Raw genomic sequence first — 25,005 nt, forward strand, 5'->3', positions numbered from 1 at the left:
CAAAGGCAGTGATTTACAAGAAGTGCACATGTGATGTTTCAGAAATGCTTTAGAATACATTTACAGTGCCCACCAGAGGGCATGATACTGCAACAATGCTGGTCATTTTCTCTGCCATGAGAGTTGTTTGACCATCTATGGTTTGGTTCAGCTTCTGTGCTGTATTTAACACAACACCCACAGTGTCAACTGTGCAAGATAATGTAAAGGTCTAAAACGATGCATTTATTCTCCCAATGCTTCCCTCAAAATGTCATAAACCAAGCACATGTGTCCAGCTTAGTTAAGAAAAACAAGTGCACTGTAGTAATGTAGTGAATTTAATAAATGTCAAAGACTTTAAAGTCCATTACACATGGATACATGGGATTTCTCAGCATGTACATGTACATTCATGGAAGTTCGGCGACTGTGAAAATATACACCAGCCACCATGATGAAAATACAATGGTTACTGTACACAAAAGCAACAAGACATGCAGTGTTCATTTTGCAAAAACATAAGAAATAAGACATTGTAAAATAATTGTTCAGTAAATAAAATATATATATATATATATATATATCATTGCTAAGTGCTTGTAAACAAGTAAGGCATTATATTACACAGTGGATGGCAGCACTTGGCGGCACCCTGGTGTTTGGTTGCACTCTTACTGAGATTGTCCAGCTTACACACAGATAAATACTATCCTACACCAATCCACTGGATAACAATTTGCTACATGGCTTCCCAAAAAAATTAGGGCAATGAAAATAGTTCTGTTGCTGCATAACACGGTCAAGAGTTTGATGAAGCAGACGAGGCCGCAGCGCATACCTGCTGCTGGTGTAACCTGTCGTTTCCAGTTGACTCGCAGCTCTCATGCAGGCCTGCTCGTTTCTGCACGGTGCTCTGCAAAAAGTGTTTCTCAGTTCTCAGCCTTTCCTCTGCAGGCGCATTTACATTGTCCTCACGCAAAGGCTCTGATAAGGATTTTAGGTTACAAAAAAAAAAATAAAAAGGCAAATGGTCCTGATAATACAGGCCTGTTTCTCCAGAGCACAGAGCTGTAAAAAAAACAACATCAACAACAACAACAACAACAACAACATACATCCATGAAGAGCACCATTACTGCGGTTTAGTAAGCTTGGACCTGGTTTGGTAAAAGCTGGCACCCACTGCTGACATGGTTCATCACCTTCTGCTTCAGCTGGGCCACTTGTTCCCTGAGGACGCTGGCCGTGGAGGCCAGCTCGGTGTTCTGCGTTTTCAGGGTCTTGACCTTGTCCTCCAGCCGAGAGATCCGCTCCAGCTTTCTCTTTCGACATTTCGACGCGGCTATCCTGTTCCGCAGCTTTTTCCGCTCCGCCTTGATGCGCTCCTGGTTGTCCATGTCGATGGGAGACAGAGGAGGGCTCTCCCCGAAGCTTTGCATGTCCGGCACAGTCTGCGGCTCGTCCTTCACCACCCCGGCAGACTGGAGTCGTGACAGCGCCGCCGCAGCCGCCGCCTGTTGCTGCGTGTTGGCCAGATGAGGCGGAGGCGGCGGGAAGGGGATGGTGTCCGTGGAGTAGTTGATGGTGGTGGCTCCGAGCGGGCTGGCCGCATAGCCATTCAAAGTAGTGTAGACTGGAAGGTCTGACGTCGGTAGCCCGGCAGACCCCACTGCATTGGATGATCCGAGGAGCTCCAGCCTATCCACGGACACGCAGCCCGCTTCGTTCAGCTGGTTCTGCTTGTGAAGATCCTCCAGCGCCTTGACGAAGCCCTCCGCGAACTCCTGCTCGTCGCTGGCTGATTTCGGGTAGAGGAACTGGGAGGTCGGGTTGGTGGTAGTGACCAGACCGTTGGACTGGATAATAAGGCGCTCCAGGTCCGGAGAGGTGAGTTTCAAAAGTCCCAAGTCTGGAGAGTTTAGGAGTCCGTCTGTGTCCCGCAGCGGGTTTGACTTGAGTTCAGAGTTCTGGTCGTCCAGGTTCAGATTAATTTCCTTTTTCATCATCGTGTTCTGGGAATAGATGCTAGGGACCCTCGGATTATTCACCACGGCGCTTGGGTAGAGGGTTGTTTCCATTCTACACCCTCACATGAGGGAGTGTCGGGCGTTACGCATTAACGACTGTTGAACGGGCATATCCAAACATGAGGAAATCAGCTGATCCGTATTGTACCTTATCGAGCGCGGTCCCGTTCCCGTACCCCCTTCCTGTGTACAGTGTCTAGAAAGCGACCACTTGAGCTGCCGTGCTACTGGGTCTCTGGTGTGTCTCTTCCGCGCTGATGATATTGTCTTTTCCCGATGGCACGACTGCTATGCGCAACGCCAGACCTCGCTCGCTTTCTAGCCCTAAAAATTCCATTATGTCACTCCAGAGCGCGGAGATTGGCCCAAAATGACGTTGGTTTCCGGTTCAATTTGAATAAGGGGCCGAGTCGGTCTTTATTGCTATGGAGACTTTAGGTAAACTGCAAACAGTGCAATGCATTGTGGTTTGATGTCATAGCATAAAAAAGCTCAGGGTCGCCAAAAGAGAGCAGAGACTGGGCGGGGAAGGTGTAAGAGGCGAAGGCCAAGGAAAAGAAGAACAAGCTGTAAAGAAAATATTCCTTCAACTCAGGTTAATAAATGTTTTAACAAAGTAGAGTAGAAGGACTTTTATGTAGGCTGTATTATAACAGATTAGGATCATGAGGACAGAAGAGAACTACAATCTGATTTTATGGGTTCAAACTCAATTCAGAATGTGAGGTATCAAAACCTCTTAGAGCATGTTGGGGATCAGTAGCAGCATTGAGCCCTCATACAAACAAGACCATAATGTAGAGCTTTGAAACGAGGTGTTACAGCTTCTAAAAGTGTTCTGAAAGTGTTTCTGGGGAAACTGAGCACAAACTAGAAAAGGGAAGGAAACAGCGACAGTCGAACGAAGAAACCACGAGTTGTCTGTGATTGAAAGTAGCATGTGAAGAGGTTTACATGCTAAAATATTCTATACATAACTTGTTCCAAAAGTAAGTGCGTAGATTTTACTGATCATAACAATGAAACACAAAGCTGTGACATGTCAGACATATTTTAGCTCATAACCCCACATTTTAAACTAGATGAAGGAAGGAATAAGCATGCAGTTGAATCACAGATGCACTTTACACCAAGAACATACATCTAAACTTACATTTACTTAAAGTTCAACCAAGAAGAAAAAAAAGAGTCGTCGAGAACTACACTGAGGCGGAAGCTACAGAAAAATATTGTTATTCCGCCCATACACAGCAAGGACGTCAGCAGACTGTCTGCATCAGCACCACAAAGCAGAGAGGGCATCATTAGTTTCCATGGCAACACTGACATAGCGATTGACGTAGGCGAGATAGAAAGGTGAATGAGTTGAGGGAGGAGAAGGAGGTGCTGTTAGCAACTGCAGTGCAGGTTGTGTAGGTGGTCACCATTTGAGGAATGACGGAGAAAAAGAGAACGGCTCTGTTTGAAGCACTCGGCTCATAATGAAAATCTCCACCCTATAGTGAGCATATTTTCTCCTCTGTGCCACTTTGAAGCCACATAGGGTGCAGTGTCCAGAATGTGTGAGTCATTTCTCAAGGCAGGGGCGTGGACCGCACAGTGCACCGAGAAAGAAAAAAAAAAAAGAGCCGTTCCTGTAAGTTGATATTAGATTAGCTCTGCTTTCAGGACAACAAACTGAGAAGAAGGTTTATCTTGTAAACTCTGGCAATGGACTGTGTCAGAACCTGTGCAGCATAAGATCTATTATTAGCATAAGATCTATATGTCACACTCATGCTGTTACAGTGCATTCATTCACACCTGGGAGCTGCCCACTACAAGTGCAGAGCAGCTCCACGGGTTGGTGGCTAAATAATCATTGATGGGGGTGTCTCAACAGGTCTTATTGAGGGAGGCAAGGTTGTTTTTCTTTATTCACTGCCCACTCACAAGACTTCTTCCTTTAATTTATGAATGCAGTGCAGATGCTTGGTTTTCATTCCCAGTCCACATGTGGCTTCAATTATCTCTATTTCATTAGAACACTCGGATTAAAAACATCAGTTTTCATCTCCTCTTGCCTCTTTCCAAATACACATCTGACTCCTCATGCAAAAGGTGAGTAAATATAAGTTCCCAAGTCACTGTGAGTTTTTTGATGCAGTGTTTATTTTAGTCTGGAGTGATGTGGAGGGATGTATGCCCATACAGTAGGTGGCAGTATAATGGATCCTGCTCTGGAGTGTCATATCCTTATGGCAGTAAATCAGAGGAAGACAGCAGCAAGCTGTGACAATCCTGACATTGTTGTTTGGGATATTTGGTCCCTTTGTTATAAACTTATGACCGCTGCTGTCAAAACAAGCTAGGATAATGGCCCACAAGAAGAAAGTAATAGTAACAGGTGAGAGGTTTTATTTTTTAACATAACTGGAGGGAGACATTATTCTTAAATAATTTCTGTATGTCACCACTGTATGTCCTGTTACAGCTCAGAATTCTTGACTGTGCAGTAACGCTATTTAAAATATAAGATATGAAATAAACATTTAACAACATGTGCATTCAAATTGATCTGCAGAGATGAATGCTGCTGTCACAATAGACGGCGTAAATATTTATTTTTTGAAGTACAAAACAATGAGAAAAATCATTCTGTGTCTCTCCTCCGTGTCATGCGCTTGATGACTACAGTTAATGTTTAACTTGATGCTACCTTTAGACTTTGAATTAAAGGCCAATTCGTACATTAACCCTGATCATTTCCCCCTATCTATGACAGATAATAATCCTCGTTCTTTTCCCTGCTGCACTGTGCATCATGGATGTTGCAAAAATATCCCTGTTGATATTTTTACCTCCTTGTCTCTGCAGGTTTCGAGCCTTTTGGAGAGCACGCAGTAAACTCCAGCTGGGTGGCAGTACAGGTAATCAGTAATCAGGTTGTCCATATTTAACAAAGGTTCCAGTGCAGGCATTGTTATCTCTAAGCTTTACTGAAATATGAACCTTATCAAGTTTAATGCAACTAATAATTTACACTTCACACTCGTTTTGTATCCTCAATTGAAAAATTTGAATGATAATGTTAGAAGGTTATTTTTATTTTTGCCAGTATTAGGAAGGATCATGGATAATGATGAGGAAAATGCAGATTATTTCATTTATTTTTTATAATGACTCTAGGAAGCCTCTTGAAACTGTAATAGCAGTCACAAGCTGTACTAAGTATACTGTCTGTTTACCCTCAGGAACTGGAGCAATTAGGGCTGGGTGAGGCAGTAGACCTTTATGTGTGCGAGGTGCCTGTTGAATACCAGGCTGTTCAGAGCTTACTGCCACTGCTATGGAAAGAGCACCAGCCACAGGTTTTCACAGAAAAATAATACTGTACATAAATACATTTCCATCATACTGTAAATAAAAATGTTACCAACAATCAACCAACAAAAAAAAAAAGCTGTCCTAACTAACCTCTGCCACCTGTGTTTTGGTGTCCTCTGAGCAGTTAGTAGTTCATGTTGGCGTCTCTGGATTAGCTACCACGGTGACGCTGGAGCAGTGTGGCCACAACAACGGTTACCAACGTCTGGACAACTGCAGCTTCTGCCCAGCCTCCAACTGTTGCATGGAAAATGGCCCCGATTGTATCCACTCAGTCCTAGACATGGAAACAGTCTGCAAAAGGGTCAGTGACTCTGACATTGGGGTCGCTGTGTCGGTATCTAAAGATGCCGGAAGGTAGTTAATACTATTTACATGATAAAAAATCACACATACACGTAATAAATACATTTTTCTTGACAAAGATTTTTAAATCATAGTAAACGTTTTGACTTGTCATAGTGGTATTACTGTTATTAACAATTAATAACTATTAACTATTAATAATGGGAATGTGAACATTAATAGGAGCCTAAATCAGTCCTTTTTTATTTACACCTGTGCTACTTTAAATAACAAAACAATCGTCCTTTGGCCACTGCCAGGTATCTGTGTGACTACACCTACTACACATCTCTGTACTTGGGGCATGGTCGTTCCGCCTTCATCCATGTTCCTCCACTGGGAAAACCCTACAGAAGCCAGGACCTGGGAAGGGCCCTCCAGGCGCTCATACTGGAGATGCTGAACCTACTGTAGCTGAATAGTAGTAGTTTAGAAAATATGCAAACTGTGACCATTTGACAGACAATAATTTCACCTTTGCTGTCAACTCATTGTGTCTGAACTGGGTGCTTTAAACAGCTGTGAATTACAAATATTGTATTAACCTTTTCACAACATACAATAGCATCTGTTTATGGTAGTATATGGTGAAAGAGGGTTTGAGTGAGTAGTAGTTGTTGCCTCTGATCTTCCACAAGAATTAAAGTATAAGTTAACTCAACAATATTAATGTGTTTGTCTCAGGGAACATATTGCACATGCAATCAGTATTTACAGTTTGAATAATGTGTCTTATGTGTCTGTATGTAGTGTTGCAGAAGAAAGACACCTTAAATCTGTGGATAATTAAAGTGCTTCACACAGGATATGTTTTATTTGGCCTTGTCATTCTGGAATTCAGATGTCAATTGCATTAAATATAATGAGTGCTGGCTAATTACATATTGCAGCAACATTTAGTTGCATAATAAACTGTTTTCAACCACAAATGTGTGCCAGAGGAATTCTTTATTTTCATAATTGTTAAAATGATGTGTTTAACTGACACTGGCTGAGTAGATGCGTTGTGTTTTCAGCCAGAGGATTTTGTTACAGTACAAATATGGAACTTTAGTACTGTAAATCTACATTACTAAATCTTGTTTTTTAATAAATGCTTTGGACAGATGACAGATAAAGACAATGCTTTTACATTTCCAATGTTTGAATCCTAAACATTTAAATATTATTATTTAAAATTATTTAAATTTATTTATATTTGACTTTGACATGTTACACAGAGAATCACACCCATTAAAATGTTTAATAAAAAAATCTTTCAATTTAGTTTTTAGCCTAACATAACATAACATTTTATGATCTATAAAGCTTTAAATGAAGAACATTGTGTACTTTAATTTTGTTGTACACTGGCCTTTTAAAATGACCTTTCAGCTGAGAAAATGTGACAAATCAGACTCTCTCCCAAACTATTAACGTACATGAAAACTGAGGTAAATGCTTGGACTGTGATTCAAGACTTGTACCTAGACACCATCATACATAGTGAAAAGAGGATGAGATTCAAGCTGAGCATAATGAAGTGATTGTTCATCCTAATTTTGTCATGGCAGAATGACCGTACCTCATTCCAGTTTCACTGTCTTCAACGCATTTGATTTGACATTTGCCACTGCTTTAACGGATGTTTGATATTAGAAAGGGTGAAGATTTTAACTTTGAAATGTATGTTTCTGTCATTTGTAGTCAGTGATTTGTTTGGCTGGTGTTACAATTAATAATTCTCTTTATCTCTTTTAATCTAATATACTTTTGAATCATTCTCTGTGAGTTATAGTAATACTGGGTATACAAACCTGCTGAACTTGTTCTGACACAATAAAAAGGTGCAGGACTGAGTGGAAGCATATACCTACATTCCTAAAACCTGATTTGAATAAATTATACAATTATACAACAATAAATATGTCCCAACACAGGTTGCACATTACCCTTTTTTTTACCTTTGACGTTTTTTTGTAAAACCATTCCGTTTTTGTTCACACATCTTGTTCCCTTTCCTTTCTTACTCCTTCCAGGTGACTTCCTGTAGGAGACAAGTAGGAGTGCGGGAGGGAAGGAAACGAGCGGGGGATATGATAAACGGAACGCAGCCGCAGTCGAGGCTGTCTGTATCCCTTTCACACCACCAGTTTATGTCATTTTCTCATCAATAATCACCCTCAGTTATTAATTTTCGTTTGGAGTAGCAAGAATTGGTGGACTATTTTTCGGAAACCGGTAAAATATCATTATAAAGAAGGTCAAAACATGAGTGTCGAGGCATACGGGCCGAGCTCGCAGACTCTAACGTTCCTGGACACCGAGGAGACCGAGCTGCTGGGAGCGGACACCCAGGGCTCCGAGTTCGACTTCACCGATTTTACCCTGCCAAGCCAGACCCAGACCCAAGGCCAGACCCAGAGCCAGCTAGACAGCCAGGTGCGTGTGGGTATTCGCGAGGGCTTAGTGGCAAAATGTGTCCTCTACTGTGTTGACAAAATTTGAATTAGCTAATGTGAGCTAGCTAACAACATTGGCGGCTACCTATAGCTAGCCTGATGACGCCTTCTATCTGTTACCATGCTGTTATCCCGCTAATTGACTAGCATGCTGGCTAACTAGCTCGCATAGCATGCCTACAGAGCTAGCGTGTGAAGACTCGGCACTTCATTCAAGTACAAACCAAGTATGTCAGGGAGTTTCCACTGTGCCAGACCAGCCACAAGTGCCCATATTTATACCTGCTAGGGCCGATATGTACTAAACACTTAAAGTGTCTGCTAACAACAATCAATTGGATGCGAGCTTTAGCGTCGTCTTTCAGGTAACCCTGGTTACAATCAGTGTGAATTTAGCAAAACAGTTTTTAATGTGACAGTCTGCAAACTAGACTGAAATATATGATCACACGAGTCTTCATCTTTATCTTTGGTGCCCGCTTTTTGCAGAATTGATTAACTTTTTCTTGTGCTACATGGCTAATTTTGACATGAAGTTTCAGTTGATATTCCTGATTGTCCTCATAATCAGTACGCGTCTTTTCAGGTTAATGGTCCTGATGGAGTGCTACAGAATGGGGATGACCCTGTGGTAAAAGCCAGTCAGTTGCTGGCTGAGTTGAACTTTGAGGAGGATGAGGAGGACACCTACTATACCAAGGATCTTCCTGTACATGCCTGCAGGTGAAGGAACAAACTAGTGTGACTGTGTGCACCAGCTGTTATCAGAGAGGAATCAGCTGTGGTGGCTTCATTTCTTTGGGTAGCATGTATTGCTTTTAGTGTATTTGATGTATTTTTTTGCAGATTTTGATATTTGCAGTTATTTTTTTTAACTGCATACAACCCCTGTCTTTAAACTTAAGAGTTTCAGTGGTTGTGGAGCCTTGTTCATGTATATATTTTGTTTAGCATAATGTCCAAAACGTATATCAAACGTGAAAATCATTTAAAATTGGTATAAAAAAATCAAACACATGTAAGCATTGGTTTTTAAATGTCATATAAATATTCTTATGTTATAATTATAATTGTATATGCATATAATATATGCTATATAAAATTGCCAAATCTGAACATAATAATGACCTATTCAGGGTTTGACCAAAAATATCTATTCTTAAGCTAGTTTCTGTCTGTGTTTTTCACTTTCTTACTGTCTCTGTTGGAGAACACACTCCTTACTGCAGACACGTTAGCACTGGTTAATCAGTATAACTGGTACATCATATCAAGAAGTGCTGCTCTTCTCACACTCACAGCTTGTATGCTCTGTACTTTAACAAAGTGGCTTTCAGCCATTAGTATGACTGGTCCAGATAAGTCCAGTTGGGTATGTCAGACATCTTAGACATTCTGACTGTTGAAATAATCACTCAGTATGTTTCTAAAATACAATGCATCACTATGTCTGTAACCAAAAGCAGCAGAAACTTCAGAGGTTTTGCTACTTTTGATGTAATTTCTAATTGTAACTGTTAAACAGTCACATTCTCACAACACTGATAGTTTTTTGAAGAGTTGACATTTTACATGAATATAAAAATTCTCAATTTTCATTTCAGCAGCTAATGGAAGTAAAAAAACTATTCCCACTATTGAAAGATGACAGGGCCTTGATAGTTTGTTCCTTCACTTTATTTCCGTTTCACTTTGAAGTACAGATTTGTCACAAGAGATTCTTTTCTTCAAATTAGTAATTTTAGTAATTTGTCTAGGGCTGTGCCATATCATGCCATCTATGAACATGATAATTCCTCTCCATGATAAGAATTTTTATATTGATATAGCTGCATGATTATGAGTTTCTGTACATGCCATAATATGGCGATCACATGAGCCTATAATCACAATAAGCATGGTGAGGCTTAGCCAAAAGACACAGTGCAAAGCCAAAGTGTTGACAGGGACGAATTTAGGCAAATTATTTTAAAAATATCACAGATATGGCTGTGAAGGTAATATCCCACTTATATTCCATTTCAAGCGACATTAGTTTAGGATTTGTTAATGTTTAGACTATTTTTGAATACTGATCCCGTGAAAATGTACCAACTGGTACATGCTTTCAACTGTTATGGTTTGTGTTTTGTTTTTAATTTTTAGTTATTGTGGCATTCATGATCCAGCCTGTGTGGTCTACTGCAACACCAGCAAAAAGTGGTTCTGTAATGGCCGTGGAAACACATCTGGCAGGTAAGATACCTGACTTATATGCTTTTTATTGATCCTCATCCTCGAAGAAAACCATATGCTGATCTAAAACCTGGATATATCTTTTAGCGTTGGTGCCTTTCCAGATGTGTAAGCGGACTTTAGGTACAGCAGAGGCAGTTTTGTTTCTCACAGGAACTGCTTGGGTTTGGGAATGTTAAGCGCAGAGACTGAAGGAAAAGGGAAGCTGGTTACATAAAACTCACAAATGAGTGTAAAACTTGTTCATTTATTTATGCTTTGAAGCTTGTATAGAGCTAACTGCTTTCCATGCACTCATGGTAAATTAGACCTGAATTAAGACTTGTCAAGTAAGATGTTTAATTTTATTTTAATTTTATAAATTTTATAAAGTGTTTTTTTTTTTTTATTGTGTTTAAGAATTGCTGGGTTCTATAGTCCTGTTTCAGTCTGAACCTACTGTAGATGCAAGGATGTTTTGTATTTGTTTATGTGTGTGTGTATACACACACGCACGCAGTTCTGCATAAAGTTCTGCATACTGTGATATATATATCATTTTAGAGTATGCATAACTGTGTAGATAGATTTTATTTATTTGCATTTCCTCATATTGGTGATTGGTGTAATAATTATCATTCTCTTCACTTTAGCCACATTGTAAACCACCTGGTAAGAGCAAAGTCCAAGGAGGTGACCCTGCATAAAGATGGCCCACTGGGGGAGACTGTCCTGGAGTGCTACAACTGTGGCTGTCGCAATGTTTTCCTGCTGGGCTTTATCCCTGCCAAAGCTGATTCAGTAGTGGTGTTACTGTGCAGGTGAAAGTGCTTATATGACTGTACACTTGCTGAACAACATGCTGAAAAGATGAATCATAGAAAGTTATCATTTGACCTTTTTGTTTTGGCTGCAACACAGGCAGCCATGTGCCAGCCAGAGCAGCCTGAAAGACATCAACTGGGACAGCTCACAGTGGCAGCCTCTCATTCAGGACCGCTGTTTCCTGTCCTGGTTGGTCAAAATACCCTCGGAGCAGGAGCAGCTCAGGGCCCGCCAGATCACTGCCCAGCAGATCAACAAGCTGGAGGAACTCTGGAAGGTACTGTTAGTGTAACACACCTTTCATTGTGCTATGTAAATATTCTGAACCCACATAACTTGCATTTGAGCATAAGCTGGTCTTATCTATATATAGGTAGCCAGATATGTATTCATACAGATGGAAGTGATGCAAATAGCTGCATGTTTGCTGAGCTAGTTCTTTGTGTCAGTATCAGTTTCACTGCCTGTTTCATACCTATATTTTTATTTTCTTTGCTGTAGTGGCCGCTTTACCATTAACATCAGTTACAATAAGACAACTGATCAAGGCCACTTAGTCTGTAAATGAATTTTTTTACGTGTTCGACCAACGTTCTTGTTAAAAAATCCAAGGTTAAGTCCAAAGCCGGGAATACCACTTGAAACAAAGATTTATTAACAAATTCCACACAGATAGATCAGCTGGGTCCATTACTGACTTGATGTTTTTCTTACTTCCTTACTCCTTTCTTACTTCCTGGCTAGAATTCTGACAATTGCACCTATTGCACGTTATATTAACACTTCGTAACTTCTATCCTTTTGGATACTTAGGAGTTCTATTCTGCGCACATAGCAAAACATTAATGTTAATGTTCTCTTTATCATGTGCCAGATTGCTCACTACCAGGACATTTAACTGAAGCAGCTAAATGGAGTTTAGCCATCATTTTGTTAAGTTAGTAGTGTTTCTACTTTGACATGTCAAAATGTCTTTTGTAAAAAAAAGGCTTTTTGTCTCAATCTCTCCAGGGCAGAATTTAGGAGAGCACAACACATATTGATAGAAAACACAAATGTCATGCTTTTTCACATTTTAATCTCCTGTCGTTGAGCATTTTGTATGTATTATTCTTAATGGCAGGAAAATCCCACAGCAACTTTGGAGGACCTGGAGAAACCTGGTGTGGATGAGGAGCCCCAGCATGTCCTGCTGCGCTATGAGGATGCCTATCAGTACCAGAATATCTTTGGCCCTCTTGTGAAGCTGGAAGCTGACTATGATAAGAAACTCAAAGAATCCCAGGTAAGAAAAAAATATGTGGGTTGAATTGTTTGCATGATAAATACATTAAATGGTGAATTAGTTTTGATAATAGTTAAATGAAAGTTACTTTTTTGGTTTATAGTAGGTATTATATTTTTTTTATGTTGCTTCCTAATAGACTCAGGACAACATTACTGTGAGATGGGACTTGGGACTAAATAAAAAGAGGATTGCATATTTCACTCTTCCCAAGACGGATTCAGGTATTTATTTGTAGTTTCTGTTTATGGCTATTGATATTGTGTCTCTTAGTGATTTTTGTCTTATTCTGACCAGATTAATCCACAATAGCAAAAAACATTACAATTCACTCATCTAAATATCTGCAAGTGTGGCTATCAATGTATGAAATTAAATTAGATAATTTTGAAATTCTCTAAATTTATCATTTTGGTTGATTATTAATAAAATGTGGTGCTTGATGCTTCCTTAACGTCACTCATGTATTTAATAAAGTTATTATTATCTGCTGTCCTCTAGATATGCGACTGATGCAGGGAGATGAAATTTGCCTCAGGTACAAAGGAGATCTGGCTCCTCCATGGAAAGGCATTGGACATGTCATCAAAGTCCCTGATAGTATCCTTATGGCTGCTAAAATACCAATACGAACATCCCACCCTTCATATATGGTTGTTTAGTAACATCTAGTGGCGACTGTGAAAACTACAACAACATGTGCACACTTCTCCTCAGTCCTGGATTAATTTATACAGCTGACCACCTTTCAGGGAGCTTATACAGTCTGCAGTACAGCCTGAGGCTGTATATATCAGAACAACTGCTAGAGCCTCTATCATTTCTAAATTTTGTTCTGATCAGTAACTCCACTATGAAGTATAAACTGATGCAAGTAAGGTGGTGCTACACTGTCAGTGTAAACTGTGACAGTGTAGCACCTACATAAGTAAAAATAAAAGGTTTGCCTCTTTTTTCAAAGGTTACATTTCAAGGTTCTGTTAAATAGGATAAACTAACTAATCCGTTGCATATTAATCCAGCAAATATTAGTTACATACGAACTACATCAGGTGTCCAAAAAATTCTCTTCATCTGTTGTGAAGATTTTGTGCCATCCATCATGTAAATGCTGCATTGATAATCAGCTGAGTTTTGATTAAACAAAACCAAGTACAGAGGTTGTAACTGGTAATAAAGCTTATAATGTATAAAGTGAACTAAAATATTACTAATATAAATTTTTTTAATGTTTCGGTTCAAACCAAAACAAGTGAAGAACTGCAGATATATATATATATATATAATCCAAACATTTACACACAGTATATGTTCAAAGGTTCTGCTCTTCCTTGACCTACTGTGCCAGACTACGGTGATGAGATTGCCATAGAGTTGAGGAGCAGTGCCGGGGCTCCGATCGAGATCCCACACAACTTTCAGGTTGACTTTGTGTGGAAGTCCACTTCCTTTGACAGGTATTCATGAAAAGATACACATGCTATTTTGTGTCATATATGACATATAAACCATTAAACGTGACTACTACAGATAACTATCCTGTTGATGTCTGTGTAATAATTTGTATTTTATAATATATTTATGTATAAAATACTTTGTTGATACTCATCCCTCTGTTTGTATTCATTTTTGGACAGTTGGTCATAAAAAAATGTTTTGGTTCTGTTTTTAACACATATTTTAATGTTGCTATCCAGAATGCAGAGTGCACTAAAGACATTTGCTGTTGATGAGACCTCGGTGTCTGGTTACATCTACCACAAACTGCTGGGACATGAGGTTGAGGATGTGGTCATCAAGTGCCAGCTGCCCAAGCGCTTTACTGCTCAGGGCCTACCTGATCTTAACCACTCCCAGGTAGGTTGTGTGCATGATGTTGTCATGAACAGATTTTAACAATCTATTAACCGAAAAATATATTCCAATAATCAACTCTAAATTACAGAAAGCAAACCACATAGCAGGTGATGCAGTTTAAAGTCACTCACATGACAAAAGCATTGCATGCTTATCACTGGTAGTATATACGAGTCCGTTTTTTTTGTGTATGAAACATCTTTAGTCTTGTTCTCACAGGCTTCACATTGTTGTGCTTTGTTGTAATGCAGGTGTATGCTGTGAAGACAGTGCTGCAGCGTCCCCTCAGTCTGATCCAGGGTCCTCCTGGCACAGGGAAGACTGTAACCTCTGCCACAATTGTCTACCATCTTGCGAGACAGGGCAACGGGTAAGACCCTTAAATGTCTGACCTTGTTTTTTTGATATGCTGGTGCTATTATAATATGAACAATATTAATTTGGTTCTTGAAGAGTGGCTTGGCTGTGTATTATGGTTACTAAAGCTGCTTTCAGAAAATAACTGAAACTCCACTACCATCTCATTTCACAAATGTGGTCTGCTCGTGCAACAACACAACTCCACACAATGTCTGGACTTGATTCTCCTGACATTGTCCGGAGTTTATATGTTAAAAAGGCTTAAAACGTTTCTGTATCTTGTCCCTCAGGCCAGTACTGGTATGTGCTCCCAGTAACATTGCAGTTGACCAGTTGACAGAGAAGATCCACCAGACAGGACTAAAGGTTGTGAGGCTATGTGCCAAGAGCAGGGAGGCTATTGACTCACCTGTTTCTTTCCTGGCACTGCACAACCAGACCCGTAACATGGACAGGTAAACCACAACTGTGAATAATGGTCATTTTTAAAGATGGCTTGTTTTCAGTATATGTTTAACATTTGTTTGCTTTTTTGGAAGAGCTTTGAGTGCAATGTAGTCCTAATTAAAATATAGGAATTGCAAATTAAATTATTGTTGGCAAAAAATTATTTCATATCTTCAAGCTGTACAGTCTGTTGTGTCTTTGCTGTCAAGTACAGTTGAAATGTTTCATACCTGCAGTATGCCAGAGCTCCAGAAGCTCCAGCAGTTGAAGGATGAGACTGGAGAACTGTCCTCCTCAGACGAGAAGCGCTACCGAGCTCTGAGACGCACTGCTGAGAGGGAGCTGCTTATGGTGTGTCTTACTAAAGTCTTAAAAGATAGAGATTTTATTTGTCATTGTCAATGTTTCTGTTGAGGCCCTTTAAAAAAGAGATAATATCAAGGGTTTGCAAAATGTAATGTTGTTCTAATGTGAAACACTTGTATTTCTTGTGTCTCCTCCAGAATGCTGATGTGATTTGCTGCACCTGCGTTGGGGCAGGGGATCCTCGTCTGGCCAAAATGCAATTCCGCTCGATCCTGATCGATGAAAGCACCCAGGCCACTGAACCAGAGTGCATGGTGCCAGTTGTTCTGGGGGCCAAGCAGGTAGGAGCTCTATGATTAAAAATAGATTTGAATCATTCTATTGCGTCATCTTTCTGCTGTCATTCCTCAGGGTACAGTCTCTAAAAGGAGTTTTTGTCTCAATTACATTTTCCATAGTTGATATTGGTGGGTGACCACTGCCAACTGGGACCTGTGGTAATGTGTAAGAAGGCGGCTAAAGCAGGTCTGTCCCAGTCTCTGTTTGAACGCCTGGTTGTGCTCGGGATACGGCCAATCCGTCTGCAGGTCCAGTACCGCATGCACCCAGCCCTTAGTGCCTTCCCTTCCAACATCTTCTATGAGGGCTCTCTGCAGAATGGAGTCACTGCTGGTAAGATGAGAAGAAGCTATTTGTGGAACTCAGTTACTTGACGTTTCCTTTTCAGTGATTAAATGTTGTGAAATTGCCCTTTAAATTCCTGCCAAGGGATCAGTGTGCAGCTGAATGTGCCTTTACTTTTTCCTATCTTCAAGCCTCTCACAGAGTCAGTTTATCTAAAGGCCTAATTTCCAGTTATCTTGAACTTTGCTGGAATTCGTCCTAAATCTATTTAGAAAATTTGAGGAGGAAACTTATTGGACAAGTACTTTATATCAAACTACTTGCATGCATCTTAGTGTTGTCTTGTTTCTATTCACGCTGTATTAAAATTAGTTTTAATAATAATAATTCTGATGGAAGATGGATATACCATAGACTCAGATTTTACTGTCAGGCTCACGCTTATTAGCTCCGTATTAGTTGATGAGTGCGGTAGTTTATCAACATTAGTACTGATTGATATCTCTTCTCTTTCTCCAGCTGACCGTGTGAAAAAAGGATTTGACTTCCAGTGGCCACAGCCTGACAAGCCAATGTTCTTTTATGTTACACAAGGCCAAGAAGAAATTGCCAGCTCTGGAACATCCTATCTCAACAGGTTTAAACTTGACCTAATATGGTTCTTGTTCATCTACTATACAGAAATATTCCTCAAAATAACTTATTTGCTAGTTCTACAACTGTTTTTACATTTTTCAGAATCACTACAAACAGTGCAACTGCAATTTACATGTGGCCACTATAGGCACTGTACATCTTAAGACATATCACAACATGTAACATGTTTCCTTATTATAAAACAAATGATTTGATAATACAATTGTTAATGCAGAACTGAAGCAGCCAATGTGGAGAAAATAACTACAAGGTTGCTGAAGGCTGGAGCAAAGCCTGATCAGATTGGCATCATTACCCCCTATGAGGGACAGAGGTCCTACCTGGTCCAGTACATGCAGTTTAGTGGCTCCCTTCATACCAAACTCTACCAGGTAAGGTGAAATTTTTATTTATATTTTGTGTCGCACATTTCAACATGGGGGCACAATCTGTGGTTTGTCTGTGTGGAGTTTTCATGTTCTCCCTGTAACCCCTGCTGCTATCCACTGTTTTGTATTTAAATGTGTAAATACACAGTATGAAGTAGAAACACATCAGATTTTTCTCCACTATTTTGTTTTTATTGTTTCTGTAGGAGGTGGAGATAGCCAGTGTAGATGCATTTCAGGGCAGAGAAAAAGACTTCATCATACTGTCCTGTGTGAGAGCCAATGAGCACCAGGGCATCGGCTTCCTCAATGATCCTAGGCGTCTGAATGTGGCACTTACAAGGGCCAGGTAAAACAACACTGAAAAATAAAACATGTTTTCATTGACTATGAAAAACTTTTTTTTGCATTTGCTATTGATACTGATATTATTCGTTCACTGCTTTCACACAGATATGGTGTGATCATTGTGGGAAATCCTAAGGCTTTGTCCAAACAGCCCCTGTGGAACCACCTGTTGAACTACTACAAGGAGCAGAAAGTCCTGGTTGAAGGCCCCCTGAACAATCTGCGGGAGAGCCTCATGCAATTCAGCAAGCCCCGCAAGCTGGTCAACACCATCAACCCTGTGAGTTATGAGTTAGTTTGTCAAGAAATTGTTAGTTAGTTTGTAAGAAATGAATGTGCATGCAAGAATTATTAAGCGGTGGTCTAAAATAGCTGTCTGGTTTGTTTGTTTTACAGGGGGGTCGATTTATGAGCACAGCTATGTATGATGCCAGGGAGGCCCTTATTCCTGGATCTGTTTATGATTGCAGCAGCAATGGTGAGTCACAAAAAAAATGTTAGACCATTTCTTACTGATCACATGTCATTTGTAATGGAGTTAATGCACCTGCCTTGCAAACAGGTTGAATATGTTTATTCATTTTATTAGATACAAAAACAAGAACTGTGTCTACTGTTGTGTGAGACAAAACTAGCTGTGCACACAGACAAATAATGTAAATAATTATATATAATATATTACTTTCATGAAGAAAAATGAACATCTACTTTTTGCTGCAGGTCGTACGTCCAACATGTATTTCCAAACCCATGACCAGATTGGTATGATTGGCACAGGCTCCAGTCCCATGACTTCCATGAACATCCCCATCCCGTTCAACCTTGTGATGCCACCCATACCCCCACCTGGGTACATGGGACAGGTGAATGGCCCCAGTGCAGGTGAGAAAGCTGTGAAATGTTAAGAGCCATTCTAAATTCGTAGTCCCTACAGAACACCTAGCAAAAGCTGCATCATGTGAAACTTGACTGAATTTCCTCCAGGTCGTGGTGGAGGTATGAAGGGCAAAGCAGGAACTGGAGGAGGCAGCGGAAATCGAGGCGGCCGTCAAAGAAACCGCGGTAACACGGGTAACCACGGTGGAGGGAATGGAGGAATGGACCGTGGGCATGGAGGACATATGAGCGGCAGCCAGGCCAGTCAGGACCTGGTCTCCCAGCCCTTCTCCCAGGGGCCTCTGACGCAGGGCTACATTAACATGAGCCAGCCGTCACAGATGAGTCAGCCTGGGCTCTCTCAGCCTGAACTCTCCCAGGTTTGTCATGTACTCGAATTACATCTTCAGCATCCATTGAGTTTTCAAAAGATTTTGCCAAGTAGGTGCACTTGAAAATGTTTGTAGTCTGTCTGCAGTTGGAATCCAATACTAGAGCTGTTTGCCCGTAAAAATAATAAAGTCTTGTCCAGTTTTCTTCTTGAAGAAAAAAACCTCTTATTCCTTCTCCACTTGGAAATAAGTGACTAATGTTTTTGTTTGTCCCATTATAGGACAGTTACCTAGGAGATGAGTTCAAGTCCCAGATTGATGTGGCCTTGTCCCAGGACTCCACTTACCAAGGGGAGCGGGCTTACCAACATGGTGGTGTGACTGGACTGTCCCAGTACTAGACTGTAAGAAACTCTGACTAATGTGTTGACTTATCTGACTCACTGAAAGCAACATTTGGTAAAACCATGTATAGTAAACTATGTTGCTGTTTTACAGGCAGTTATGTAGTAGACTACTTTTTATCCTGGAGAATAAAACTTATGAAATGTTGCTGGTGCAGAGACTTTAGGAAAACACCACTCTCAATCAAAAATAATACTTAATTTTAAAAAAGATATTGCTGTTATATTTAAACAGATTGAACAAGCAAGGGGGATGATGTGGCAATTACAGAGGCTTTGTGTTGCTGAATTTGGATTTTGTTATGTACAGACAAAACTTATAGTCTTTTTTAAGTTTTGTATTAAGCTGTAGCTTCATATGTGACAGAGACATGAGGGTGGTATTGATATTTTCATCAGTTTCTAATTTCTAAATTTACGGCAATAAATGACACTTATTGTGTAATAGTATATTGAAATAACTAATGCTAATATGAATTATGTATTTACAGGTTGCTGGAAAGGAGCTAGGCCTGTGTGAAGCTTAGTTCATCGGTATTTTAATCTGGGTAATAACAAAAAAGAACAAACATGGATACCCGTTTTCCACTGCTACAACCGAAGCACCACTGTGTGAAAGTAACAGAAGAGAGACCGTGAGAAACCAACCAATCACAAGCGTGAGAGCAAAGCTGGGAGTAGAGCTGGACAGGAAGTGAGCAAGAGGAGAGCGCAGGAAGATGGTGGAGGAGAGAAGGCACTGCTGCTCACGCGTGAAGACATGGCAAAGGAGAAAGCTGTCAGCCGAAGCAGCACAGCTGGAGAGGCGAGACCTTCAACAGGTCGAAGAGGAGGGGGGAAGGTCTGAAAGATTCTGGAGAGAGAGGGGGCGGCATTGTCATCTTGTTCCAGGTGTGGCCCTGAACCTCGGGGATCTCCAGGCATTGTGGTTGGGAATCTTGCTCCAAAAGCTGAGAAAGATGAAGAAGTGTCTCACACACAAGTCCTCCAAGCTAACTTAACAGGACGTCTTCTGTCACTTGGAGAGAAAGAGAGGAAACAAGTGGACCCAACTCTTGAAGCAGTTGACATGGCAACTTTTTTTAAACTCAAAGCTTGAATCGAGGCTCTGCATTTGATCACATCTAAGCATTCAGAAGAGAGAGTTTGACGGAGTGAACTCAGACGTTCTTGTGGTGTTGTGCCTCAAACAGCTGAAATGATATTTGAGGATTACATAGCCACAGATCATTCACTTTTCTTTCTCAGCTTTGAGTTGGAAAGTTTTCTGAAATAAAACAAAAGCTGTTTTCATTGAGGTTTTCAGTGATGTAAGCTAGAGTAGTTAGCTGTCTTTCGAGACAGGTCTTTCTCAAGGTGGTCTGCGAAGTGGTGGAATTAGCTCTTGAAAATGTAAATGTAAAAGAAAAACATCTTTGTCTCCAGATCTTAGGTGGATGGCTCCAAAGTTCTCTATAGAGGGAGACAAGTTTGTTTTTGTTCTTCTTTGTGTCCTTTTAGTGTGCAAAAGAGCAAAGAAGGTGAAGCCCCGTAATCAGTTTACGACTGAACGAATCTGCCATTCTTTTCTGCTGACCCTGAAGCCACTGAAGCTAGCAGATAGGAATCATCTTGAGCAAATATAGCTAAGCGTATCAGAAAGCCACATCTAGAGAGCAGTGCTCTCCATAGACCCCTTAAATATCATGCATTATTGAATTAGGTCATATTTGTACATACCTAATTATTACAGTAAAGTGAGAATGAAGAAAGAAATCACGTCTATAATTCATGTGCTAAAGTTTACATCCCTGTTGTGAAGCACCTGACTCGACTAGTCACCACAGAGGATGGTGAAATCTTCTAAGGTCCCATCTGACAACACATGAGGTGAAGAGAACTGTGGTGAACGTGGGTGAAAGATGTTCCCACGTGTATTTAGGAGGTGTAGGTTGTACTGTGTTGTACATGCACTACAGTAGGGAATTTGGCATAAAAACACTAAGACATGAGGCAAGTGTAATATCTATGTAGGTTGGACTTGAGTCCACAGTATATCTGGTGTTTTCTTATAGTACTTGGTACTTTGTTGTCCTAAAGTCTAGAGGTCGTAGCAGAGAGGAGTGCATCATGTGAAGGACAGTTGAATTGTTCTGTAACTTAACTTTACATCCTAGTTTTAGCTCGAGTTCTCTGCATGTGTTTTAAGTTTGGATTTCACATGCGTTAAATTAACTTTCACTGCAGTTTCTTTTCACTCAGTATTAATGTTTCTCTCCATGATACTTCCTGATCACCAGAAGTAGCTAGATGCCCGTAACTGTCCTGTAATGAAAACAGCCGTACTGCCTGTTACTGACTTCATACCTTTTACCAACACATACAGTTTTGCATGTGCTGTGACTTGAGGGTAACTTCCAGGTTGGATGTTTTCCTCTTGTAGCGTTTCTTTATTTGTCATCTTGCTATTTAAAACTCAGCTTAAAGGCGTTTATGTGTTGAACACTCATGACTGCACATTTAGTTTTTCTGCGTACTAATTGATGTTAGTAGATAATAAAATTCAGAGATATTGTCCTGTTAATAATCATGGGAAATAAAGTTTGCTTCTGTTTGCTGATTGAGCTGTTTCATTATTGCTATGTAAAGCTTTCTTTAATCGGAGAGATCCGCCAGCAGTTGTATATTTTTATTTATATTTTTAAAGCTGCACAGCTAAATGGGCGCCAGCATGACGATGACGGCTTTTAGGTCATAACTTGTCCTTTGGGATGATAAGTGTTCAACCTGCGCCTCAGATCCAGGCTGCAGTCTGCACACATGCCGACAGGTTGACACAGTTTCGCAGCTTCACTGCCTCATGCCGCCGTGGAGCCAGCAGGTGGTACTCTACTGTTGAACGCCGAGCACAGACCTCCGACCACCGGGACGCTGCAAACACCACAAGACCTTCCACATCTGCTCGGGTCGGAAATGGACTCGCACGGGACCGCGACCACTTCAGTGATCGAGGTCCTCCGCTCTGTGCTCCCCGGGCTGTGACCGTGCGCGCTGCGTAAAGGTGATCTGCGGAGCCCGGTACCCGGGACAGGACGGTGCCGACACTGTGCGGGCTGCAGCAGGCTGTGCAGCGCCTTGCAGTGGATCGTCCACCCCTGCAGAATAAAGCAGCAAACAAAAAACAAAAAAAAAATTAAATATATATATACACCGGGTCCAGTCACAGAAAGAGAAGAGTCGAGTGGGACAGAAACAGCAGCAGCGGAATTATTGTTAGATAACAGACTCAACAAGGGTTTACACCGAGATGGGGTAAGTGAGGCTGTAGCGTTGGACTGTCTGCATGAAATTAGGCATAGAGAGAAAATGAAGCAAGAAGTTTGTGTTGAAATTGGTGTAAAAAAACAACAACTATACAACAATAATAATGTGTTTCCTTTTTTCTTCTGTTTTAGGCCCAATGCTTGTGTTAGTGGATGTTCTGCTTCAACTATTTCTCTCTCTCTCTGTTTGTAGAAAGGAAATCTCAGTCACCTTGTAAGATGTTTCCTCACCACAGAGAAAGGCAAGTACAATCATTGTCTTGACCTTCTTTTTCCATATGATATTCAGATTTTACTTGTGACCTTGGGATGCCACCACACATGAACTTAAAAACACAGCTGAAGTCTTGATTTCAGAAGAAGAGGTGGTCAGACACAACTTAGGAATAATCGGTTAATTAGGAAATGTGAGGCTGCTCATTTCTTTTTTTTTTTACTCTTCACAAACCCAACAGAGGAGTGTAATGGATCTGTTAAATTAAGATCATATTCTGTGGTGTTTTTCCTCTGCGTGGCCCCAGAGTCTCTGGGTTATTTGATCCATAATTCTTACTATTGTCTGAGCTTAGGATGCTTTTATTGGAGTTGGAAAAAAGGAGGAAGGAGCGGGGCAGAGCTTTAGTGTGAGCAGCTGCTAATTTCTGACAGATTTGTTAAATATGTGCGTAATAACCACGGGTGCAGCGTAATACTCTTTTGTTAGGGCTACTGTTATCTGCAGCGGGACAGCTGTGACCTGCCTCCTACAGCAGTTTTAGCTGCTCTTTGGACTCTGCTGTATTTAACATTGACGCTTTAAAGGCTTTACAGTTCCTTTAAGCACCAGCTAAACGGTAGAATTGGAAATAATGGGGGGGAAACAAACGGCACATTCAGTCATTGTAGTAAATTTGCTGCTCTAATGTCAAATGGTTGTGTATGAAAAGATTTAAATGGATCAGATCAGAGGGTGACAGATTATGGATGTTGTAGATTGTGGTCGGAATCACTCCTATCCAACAACCATTCATCCCGAGATGCAGCTCTGACCTCTATCCAATCACTGCTGGGCTTTGTTGTGCTTAGAGGTCAACAGCGAGTAGCAAGTCTTGCTTGTTGCTCTGTCATGAGTGTCAGGTGGACACCATGAGATGTGAGATTTATTAGGAGAGCACAAACACATGAAGGTGAAAGATGTGATGAGACAACTTTCAAATTGAGGGTGAGATCATTAAAATAAATAAGTTGGTAACTACTTTAACTTATTGATTATCATTATTTCACTATATCATTACCTCACAGTATGTATCCATGTGAACGTCTAACCAAACTGTAGGCAGTAAGGTTGCATCGTGGGTAATGTAGTTGGAGGATTTCAACGTATGAAGTCAAAAAAATGGGATGATGATGGTTCTGCTGCATTGATTTTAAAAAAAGAACCGAAAAAAGATGATTGGAGCAAGTCGCTGAATTGACTGAGCTATACTATACTATAAGTAACTCTGCTCAGCCTGTTGTATAATATTTAATGATACTGTCAAAGAATTATCTCATTAGGCTCAAACTTACACAAAATATTCATCACAAAACTTACTTTACAAACTGCAGTCATGGAGTTTGACACATGAGGGGTTTTAACAGGCCGGGAAGATCAAGCAGGTCAAATTCCTATTAGTACTTAGCGGATACTTTTCTTGACTAAAAAAAAACAAAAAAAACACTCGTTATCAGATTATTGTCCCATATCTCAGAAAGCCAGAGCACAAATCTCACTTCCAGCTTCAGACAAGCTGCACTCAATTCAGTGTCTAGTCCAGTCAGACCTCAGATCAGTGCATCGGTGGTTGTGAAAACTAAGCAGAAGATCCACTCACAACAGAGGGGTTGAAGAAGACTTCTAGTGCGAGTTATTATCAGACTGGAGTGCCATCGAAATCCCACCGTTCACATCAACATCTTCACTTCTGTGCATGTATGCGTCTCTGTCGTGGTCTCCCATGGTGAGAAACACACAGAGAGACCATTACTGGATTTGTGTGTCACTAATGGGGTCAGATATAAATGTACAATGACTGGCCAAAATAATACAGTTCTATTGGGAAAAGCCACTGCAGCGTACCGTACTGCGTAGAGCTAGTGTCCTGGTTTTTACCGTTGTAATAACTTTAACTCGGCTCCTCTTTGGACCAACATTTTGATTCGATGGAGAAGAAGCAGCAAATATATGGTTGAAGAATCTAATTTCAGACTTGCAGAGTGAAGTGTGTTTATTTATTTGGTTGGCCCTTACAGTATTTGTCATACTCTGTGTTAAATTGAGGGAATACACAGTTAGACTTAGTTTGACTCCAGCAGAGAGAAACAAGAGAGTTAAGAAGAGAGAAAGGGTTGAAGCGCTTAGCTATTCATACCACATGACAGTGGCTCTACCACTACCAACACTTGTGACTCTGTTGCTTTGATATATTTACCTCGTATCCAGGATACATCTCTGCAACTGCTGCCAGGAGCAGAGCAGAGGGTGGTGGGTGAACGGCTCGGGCGGGGGGGGAGTTTAGAGCGTTTTAGTCAACATCATTTACCAGCTAATTCACGGCCCTGTATGGCTGATGAATGACGCAGGAAAAAGTAGAAGCAAGCCAAAGGATGACTCCAAAATC

At 40.7% G+C, this 25,005-nt stretch overlaps 3 protein-coding genes across 5 annotated transcripts; 2 read left to right on the top strand and 1 right to left on the bottom strand.

Annotated features, from left to right (window-relative positions):
- Positions 1–302: 302 nt before the first annotated feature.
- On the bottom strand, positions 303–2,366 carry LOC113172438 (transcription factor jun-D-like). The gene has a single exon (XM_026375405.2). The coding sequence runs from the start codon at positions 2,058–2,060 to the stop codon at positions 1,125–1,127; it is 936 nt and encodes a 311-aa protein (XP_026231190.1). The 5' UTR covers positions 2,061–2,366; the 3' UTR covers positions 303–1,124.
- Positions 2,367–3,826: 1,460 nt separating this feature from the next.
- Positions 3,827–6,640, top strand: pgpep1 (pyroglutamyl-peptidase I). 3 transcript variants are annotated; one of them, XM_026373758.1, is made up of 5 exons: positions 3,827–4,109; positions 4,866–4,918; positions 5,243–5,359; positions 5,500–5,732; positions 5,981–6,640. In XM_026373758.1, the coding sequence occupies exons 1-5, from the start codon at positions 3,962–3,964 to the stop codon at positions 6,132–6,134; spliced, it is 705 nt and encodes a 234-aa protein (XP_026229543.1). In that variant the 5' UTR covers positions 3,827–3,961; the 3' UTR covers positions 6,135–6,640. The 3 variants fall into 3 exon arrangements, with proteins under 3 accessions (XP_026229543.1, XP_026229545.1, XP_026229544.1); XM_026373760.1 differs by having other exon boundaries at positions 5,500–5,679; positions 5,981–6,022; XM_026373759.1 differs by lacking the exon at positions 3,827–4,109 and adding an exon at positions 4,129–4,395.
- Positions 6,641–7,786: 1,146 nt separating this feature from the next.
- On the top strand, positions 7,787–21,664 carry LOC113172176 (regulator of nonsense transcripts 1-like). Its single transcript, XM_026375029.2, has 24 exons — positions 7,787–8,141; positions 8,748–8,884; positions 10,307–10,396; positions 11,029–11,196; positions 11,297–11,477; positions 12,324–12,485; positions 12,625–12,709; positions 12,987–13,085; positions 13,834–13,942; positions 14,183–14,342; positions 14,594–14,712; positions 14,993–15,157; positions 15,386–15,500; positions 15,653–15,796; positions 15,914–16,127; positions 16,599–16,716; positions 16,951–17,107; positions 17,311–17,453; positions 17,558–17,732; positions 17,849–17,930; positions 18,173–18,334; positions 18,437–18,708; positions 18,942–19,064; positions 19,556–21,664. The coding sequence occupies exons 1-23, from the start codon at positions 7,971–7,973 to the stop codon at positions 19,059–19,061; spliced, it is 3,348 nt and encodes a 1,115-aa protein (XP_026230814.1). The 5' UTR covers positions 7,787–7,970; the 3' UTR covers positions 19,062–19,064; positions 19,556–21,664.
- The last annotated feature ends 3,341 nt before the right edge of the window (positions 21,665–25,005 follow it).

The sequence above is a fragment of the Anabas testudineus genome, chromosome 17 (genome assembly GCF_900324465.2).
Source record: "Anabas testudineus chromosome 17, fAnaTes1.2, whole genome shotgun sequence".
Classification (NCBI taxonomy): domain Eukaryota; kingdom Metazoa; phylum Chordata; class Actinopteri; order Anabantiformes; family Anabantidae; genus Anabas; species Anabas testudineus.